This window comes from Capsicum annuum, unplaced genomic scaffold, assembly GCF_002878395.1.
Source record: "Capsicum annuum cultivar UCD-10X-F1 unplaced genomic scaffold, UCD10Xv1.1 ctg3397, whole genome shotgun sequence".
Taxonomy (NCBI): Eukaryota; Viridiplantae; Streptophyta; class Magnoliopsida; order Solanales; family Solanaceae; genus Capsicum; species Capsicum annuum.
Genome location: NW_025840775.1, coordinates 79,618 through 87,508, shown reverse-complemented (window position 1 = coordinate 87,508; position 7,891 = coordinate 79,618). Strand labels below are relative to the sequence as shown.

The 7,891-nt window shown below is 37.0% G+C and overlaps 1 protein-coding gene across 1 annotated transcript; it reads left to right on the top strand.

Annotated features, from left to right (window-relative positions):
* The first annotated feature begins 317 nt into the window (after nucleotides 1-317).
* LOC124891315 lies at nucleotides 318-3,240 on the top strand. Its single transcript, XM_047403086.1, has 3 exons — nucleotides 318-1,265; nucleotides 1,351-1,512; nucleotides 2,217-3,240. Exons 1-3 carry the CDS (start codon nucleotides 1,122-1,124, stop codon nucleotides 2,583-2,585), a joined length of 675 nt encoding a protein of 224 aa, XP_047259042.1. The 5' UTR covers nucleotides 318-1,121; the 3' UTR covers nucleotides 2,586-3,240.
* Nucleotides 3,241-7,891: the final 4,651 nt, after the last annotated feature.

Here is a 7,891-nt window from a genome sequence, read left to right as displayed (position 1 = left end):
ATCAGCGCAATCTCAAAGGGTGAGAATGGTAAAAGATCAACTAATTATGAGGAATTTATTGAGGCTAACATGAAAAGAGAGGATATAACGGAGGATGAACATATCTCCTTCCTAATTTTGTGGCTTTGCAAGTATGTCTTTTGTCATGCTTCAGCAAGGGTAACAAAAGAATGGAGCCAATTAGCCATTGCTCTTGCCGAGGGCAGGAAGCTTGCATTGGCTCCATTTGTATTGTCTAATTTGTATCGAGGCTGTAGAGATTTAGTTATAAAAAGGTTTGGTCATGCAGGGGGTCCTTTCTGGATCCTGCAGCTCTGGTTGCAATCTTATTTCCCTGAATATGAACCTTCGACTTATGATTCAAAAGATTGTCCAACTTATGGTCTTCCGCTTGCTCAAGGCAAGTTAAAGCACAAGAGATTCCAGGAATGTTTTAAATTCTTTTATTCATGCTCCTCCAGAACTCCCAGCCAGTTCACTCCATTTTCTTGTAGAACCCTTGGTCCTGAGTTGCTGAGACTGTCGTTGCATCATCATTGCCGAACATCTAATAAGCAAGATCTAAGCGACATCTGGTCCAGTTATCTTATTGCTAGAGACCTGCATTATGGCCTTTCTGTGGACAAAATAATTACATCTAAAGCTGGAGTGGAGTACTACGCTCCAAATCAGTTTGCACGACAATTTGGCATGACGCAGGCAGTGTCTCTCCCTCCTAATTGGCTATCTGCCAATACATCATCATTTGGTACAGCAGTTTTCTGTTCAGTAAATGATATCCAAAAAGTGAGTTCAAGGTTTGTCCAATTGAAGGAAAAATTTTCAGCTGTCAACTTTGATGCCAATCCGAAATGCACTCCATCGTTTGAGTCCTGGTGGTCGAATTATATAGGTAAAACTAGAACTAAATCAGCTGACGAAATCCTTGCTAGAATTTTCCCAGATTTTCAGGTACCTGCAAGTCTGATGCGAGAAAAGACTTCCGAGCCAGAGATTTTAGAATACAATGCACAGATTACTGAAGAACGAGCAACCAAAAAAAGGAGGAACATAGATGATAAGCTTAAACAACTAAAATTTTTGAAGTTCGTGGAAATATATAGTGATGTTAAAACCATTGCATGATATATACACTTGCCTTACGTTGGTTCTTGTTGTTTCTCTTTTTCGAAGACTCTATTCCACAGCAACAAAAGTTTGAAGTAAAAAAGAAAAACGAGAGGCGTTCGAGAAAGGTAGAGAGGGAAAGGAACAGATTCCTGGATGTAAGTTGGACCCTTAGTCTGTGTTTTCTTTAACTCATCACATTTGCAACTATTGTGAGTTGATTTCTACTCTTTCTTGTTTCAGGGTTTCCCAGAGATCATTGACATGTCGGAACCTGCTATTAACATCACGAAACACTTTTCTGCAGTTCATGGCTCAATGCACTCATCTGCAGGAACTGCTAATCGTAGGAAGTCTATTGCAGATGTTGTTGTGTTAGATGACACATCCTCATCGTCTGATGAAGTAAGCTCTCTTAATCTTACCTCATGCACTACACAAGCACTGTTTATATTGCACAACATATGTATGTGTGCAGTGTGTATGCATGTTTATGAAAAAGGGACTCTTTGGGAATTGAAACTAAAAATATATTATCGAGAGTGTACAAAATTTGGCTTGAATGTACTATAATAGAACAGAAGGCAAATACTGGACATAACTGTATGTTACCCGAGATGTTACATTTTATGTCCTAACTTTCTGATACTGGTCGGAAGTTGGAAGTGAAATGGTTGAGGTCATGGGTTCAAGCCGTGGAAACAGCCTCGGGTAGAAATGCAAGGTAAGGCTGCGCACAATAGACCCTTGTGGTCCGGCCCTTCCCCAGATCCCACGCATAACGGGAGCATAAGTGCACCGAGCTGCCCTTTTTTAGTATTAGAACTAGAAGAAACAGTTACATTTTTTATAGGCAAAAATATCTTCTAATAGATTTAATTTAATCTGTTTCAAATGTGAACTTGACATAGAGTTTGCTACACTTGGATTATAAATTTTTCCAATGGTCCTTTTACTTCTCTCCTAATGTTGTGATAACTTGTAAATTTCTTATGATTGTGTCCTATTTGAAGTTATATTATTTGGTTTTTAGTCTCCCTTATATTATTGTGTTCTTATATGTTGATTGCTTCCGGTAAAAGGGCCTTTTTGTTTGAATCTCTTGCTAGGATTTCGTACCTTCATCATCTTGGTGGAAGAATAAGAGCAAGACAGATGTTGGAGGAGATTCAAGCGATGATCATTCTGAAAAAGATGAGGCAGTCCAGTTCTCTGCTCAGTCCCCGGGAATGCATGTTCAGTCGCCTGCACTAAAAAAGTCTCAATGCTCAGCACAAGTACTTGACAAAACCAAAGGGGAAGTTCACAAGCTACTTATGATGCCTTTGAATGAAGTTGTTCTCCCGGAAAACCAGTCATCTTTAATAGCTGCCCTTCCTAGATATGCTGCATCACCCCATTTCTCAATTGAGAAAGCACGTGCTGTTGCGGAACTCAAAAAGATCTTCCATCCCAATTCTCCGATTTTCAGCAGATGAAGAAACAGCAAGAAGAGTGTAGTAGTAAGGCTGACAAGAAGATGTTCCTGACTGACCATCTTACTAAAAGGCAGGAACTTCACAATGGTCTCAAACACGATAACATTGAAATCGACAACTCTATATATTTCATCAAGAGTAAAATTGCAGAACTGCAGGCGTTTCTTGAACAAGCAATGACGAAGAAGAGAGCCATTGAGGAACTAGAGTTGAATTGTCATAAACAATGTTCAGCCATTTTAGTTGAATTGGAAGAAATGGGAGCTGAATCTCTTGATTTAGAGAAAGAGCTGGCTGATACTGACATTACTCAAGCAGAGTCTAGTTGGATAGACTACAAACAAAAGATAATTAGCTTGAGAATTTGAAGTTTTGTCTAACACCTTCAATTTGGATTAGAACAATTGTTGCTATCTTCTCAACTTGCTTTTATTACAAGTTTGAATGTAAGTTTGTGACTTTGGTACTTATTGTTGTATGTGAAGGTTGCACTTTTTTCTTTCATCTTCATTCTTTAAACATTTCTTATGCAAGTGCTTGAAAGAATCCACAACAACATAGCTTTCATATAAGGTCAACTGACTGAACCATGTTGGCCTATTGTATTTTTGTAAGATAATGGTCTAAACTGTTAGAATTTGGAGCTTAAGAGAAGGAGAAGATAAAGTTTCAGCAGTAGAGTTTCATTCATACATACATCATACATCATACCAACATCTTACAAAGGGCTATACTTAAATAGCTACATAAGTCTTACATGACACACCACATAGTATCTTACAAGACACACTTCTCAAAATAAAGACTACCATTTATTTTTAAAATAAAACTAAACATACTATTAAACAAAAGACTATCTAGGAAAATCTCATAGCCTAACAAAAACACATTTTAAGTATCACTTTTTTGCGAGTTTCATACTTGATATCATGTGTTTTGATAAATCGTTGGTGATAGCTCATGTAGGAAACACAAACACATAATAGTTCAGGTAGAAAACTTGCAAAAGCATGATATTTTAGATGTGTCAGTATATTTCTCCTTTATTGTATTCAAGACCAACAGTGATCATATTAGTGTTCTTTATGCAGCAAGTAATCAACATGATTTAAGATTTAAAAAGTTTTCTTTTTCAATTTTGCTATATATATAGGATGATATCTGCATAAAAACTTAGAGGAACTTAGTAAGTGTAAACTACTTTCTGTTCATGCTGGTTTGAAGAAATTTCGCGGTGTTTGCTTTTTAGAACTTCATTTTTTGCCTTTAAACCAACAGTATCTGAAACTCACTCGCTCGACTGGTCTGAATTCGCACTCAGGAAGACCCACTGAAGAAGCAAAGCATTCAGTAAAGGCACAAAACATGTTATATGTGAGTTAGAACACTTCACTATTGGAAACTTTGACACGAACAGAAGCCTGGAATAACTAGATTGTTGAGGAACATGGCTGTATCTTAGACTATAATAGATGTTAATTCATGATGCAACCAATACAATAAATGGGAAACCATAGGAAGAGAAGAGTCAAATTGAGAGTACTTAAATTTGGAAAAAGAGAAGTGAGAAAGAACTCTTTGTGCCTTACCCCTACCTTGTGGAGGTAGAGGCTGTCGCCGATACACCCTCATCTCAAGAAAAACAATTCAAAACAGCTATGGAAAAAGAAATTACAAAAGCAAATAACTCATCACAAATAATACGGAAAGCATTACATAGCATTCTGAATGAAAGGAACGGTAGCAACAAAGTTGCAAACAATATGTTCAAAATATCCACAAGAGCAAGTTGAATCTTGACAATTACACATTCTCAAATGCCTCCAGAAAACATCAGTTAAAGTACAAAACACTTTGCTTTCTCAGTACATGTTCGGACTAACTTGGCAATACTTAGGTTCGCCATTCAGAAAACAGAAAGTACATTACAAACAACATTAACATAGCCAGCAAATTACATGAAGAGCGGTTTATGCAAGAGATGACTCGATTATCTTACTCTTGAAGTCTGCTAAGCTTTCTTTTACTCGAGAAACATCCGAATCAGCTAGCTCCTTCATCTGCTTCAGGATAGGAAACTCAGCTTCCATGTCATCAAGAGCATTAGACTTCTCAAAACACTTCTTGTCCAAACTCAATTTTTGTTGTTGGATTGCTTCTCTTTTTTTCTTTGCTTCCTTTAAGCTTACCTCCAGCTAGCTGATTTCGTCTTCAAGTTTGTCATTGCCATATTTGAGGTTAGTATATAGTTCCTGATCTTTTGTGAGCTCGTCGACGAGGAACACTTTCTTGGCAGCCTTCTGACAATACTCCTCTTGGACCTTCTTAGCACTACACAATTTCAGTGAAAGGTGCGGAAGGTTCTCTTTGAATATTTCTCCAATGCAAGCACTCTCTCAGCCGATAAATCCGGTGATGCAGCATATATTGATAGTGCTTCACTCAACGGTGAACAGTTTTTGGGTAGAAGCAAGTCTTCAGAAGGCATAAACAGTAATCTCTCAATATCACCTTTTGCTGTGGCAAGAATTTCTGCTGACGGTGTAGACTTATTCATGGCGGATATCTTATTTTCTATGGGAGAAGATTGATAAGCAGAAAAACTAATATAATGGTATATATGCAGAAATCTTATAATTTGTTCCATCGAGAAGTATAGAGTACCTTTATTTTTCCTCTTCATATTCTGGCGCTGTGTTCCAACAAATCGAGGATTGCCTTTAATACCATCGGACCTGGTAGCAGCAACCTGTTTTGCAACTTTATCTTTTGCCATTTCTTGTTTTTCATGAATCATGTCAAGAAGAGATAGATTGTAAACACCTAAGAGAAAAACCTGCAGATTGAACATGCAATTTAACTTCTTTAAGGTATTAGAATCACTAACTTCTTGGTGAAAGCAAGGGAACTTGGGAAACTAAATCGGGTTGAAAACTTATCTGCAAATCACCATCAACCTTATTTTTACATTTCAAAGAAAACACAAAAGGAAAACATTCGTAATTTCAGCAATGACAACACATAATTACCACACTTCAACAATCTCACAAGATTCTCTTCTCGTTCAAAAGAAAATGCAGAAATATTTTCATTTGCATTCATCATTTTATTTGTTTGACAAACCAAACAAAGACGAACTAAATTTAGCATTCAGCTTTTCCTTCCTATTCCTCCCCCTTTTATCTTTTCACTCTTAAAAGTGATATCTTTGGCCACTTTAAGCACACCGCGACTATTCACCTACAATCTCCTATTAAGGCACTTATCTTTTTTTATCACTAACCCACACCCTCGAGAGTTCTCTCCTTTCCAAGAGGAAAAAGGAAAAACAGCACTCATACATCAACGAAACTAAAGCATTTGCCAATCTATGCTAAAATCAGAGAGCCATTGAAACAACAAATACATCAACGAGATTACAGCATTTGCCAATCTATGCTAAAATGAGAGAGCCATTGAAACAACAACATACATTACTCAGTAAAAGTTTACCCGGTTGATGAGTGAGAAGTAAAACCTAAGCTGAAAGTGTTGTAAACTCTTTTTCATTGCATATATATTCAAAAGAGACGAAAATGGGCTGGGCCCTACAAGCGCGATCCAGATATAGTTGGCCCCCAGCGCGGGTACCCGACATTAAGTTTCTCTTCATTAAATTTGTAATAATTTCACTTCTATGTCTCAACTCGTTGAAGCTAGCAAATCTATTGATATTTTTCCTACATACGAACCAGGATGGAATGCAAGACACATATCTTGTGTTAATTGATTGGGTGTAAACACCGGATGTTGCTTTTACCTTCTTTGTAGTATGCCTAACATGCCTTTTCTTTATACCAATGTAGATGTCAAAGTAAGTAACCACCTTCTTAATTATTTACCTTAACTTGTTTTATCATCACATCAATAGACTTTTCTCTAAATATCACTAGAATAATAAATACAAGAGCACAACATACCCAGTGTAATCCCGCAAGTTGGATAGGCCCCCAACACAAATGAAATGTTCATTAATCAAAACACTCCAAAAAAACTTGCATACAAAAATTGTGCATGCACATCCTTTCGGATTATGAAAAGTAATTCTTTTTCCATGCCAGTGGTTCAACAAAATTAGTGCTATTTTGAGGCATACATGATCCATCAACCTGTGCAACCAGAAACTATAAGTAGAAGTACACTTCTGGTTTCACTTTCCAAGTTTCGACTATCTTAGCTATACTAAGTTATGCTATTCAAAAGATAGGAAGTTAGTGTATAGCAAAAAAATTTTACATGCTCTTAGTAGACACAGAATTTGCATTAAGAGGTTCATGCAAGTGATTACTCGATGAAAGGAGGCAATACAAGACATCAAAATAGGAAATAGAAATCAAACTGAGAAAAGGACAAGAATCAAAGAACATCGAAAACTGTCACAAAATCTAAAGCAATCTATCGATATACCAGCAAAATAGAAATCTTATAATTGTTACTTCCTTCTACGGGTACGCAGAATCTGTATATGTAAACAACAACTTCAACGTTAGTTCTATGTTTAAAAACAAGAACACAATGAAGTGCAGTAAATACTCTCAACACAAGATCAAAGTGATCTTTCTTAGAAGTGTATTTTATTTTCAGAAATAAAGATGAAAACAGAAATGGCCAAGTCGTCCGAATTCACGGACTTTCCTTAAGGTAATAATTCCCCTCATTGTACCCGAGGTTACGGAATTTTACTTCCAGGATAAAATGGTCAAACAGACCAACTGTAGCAGTACCTCAAACAATTGGAATATCGTCGAACTCACTTAACAGATTGACTGATCACACAGGGTATTTGTAAACACAAGAAGAGAGTTTATTGCAGAAAAATGCACATCAAAACCTGTGAATGAAAGCAAGTTTATATAGCCTGTGAGATGCCTCTTCGAAAAGGTGGCATTGATTCACTTAAATGGTGTGATAAGGTGGCATTTGAGACAGGGCGTTTTATTTTTCGCAACACCACTGCTTGGCAGTCACGCACACACAACACAACTTCAGCCACAACACACACAATGCGCAGTCTAAATAATTAGACACAAATGTAGAAATGTAAAGCACTCAATTGTTTACAGGAACCGCGTCCCCAACCTTTATATTTCTCTCAGAATTACAAAGGAAATGTCACACGAAATTGTCAAAGGCATACACTCAACACACACTATTTCTGGATGCCTTTATAATTTTCCAGCAAGACAAATAAATACTGCACAAGGCAGTTTCAGCAGTTACAACATAGGACACCTGGCAGCCTGCCATTGGACAAGACCATATGCTAT

Bases quoted from the DNA above. Each gene is read 5' to 3' on its own strand.
- LOC124891315 (XM_047403086.1), top strand. From the start codon at position 1,122: ATGATATATACACTTGCCTTACGTTGGTTCTTGTTGTTTCTCTTTTTC. The intron at 1,266-1,350 runs GTAAGTTGGACC...TTCTTGTTTCAG, and splicing joins AAAGGAACAGATTCCTGGAT to GGTTTCCCAGAGATCATTGA. The intron at 1,513-2,216 runs GTAAGCTCTCTT...ATCTCTTGCTAG, and splicing joins CATCCTCATCGTCTGATGAA to GATTTCGTACCTTCATCATC.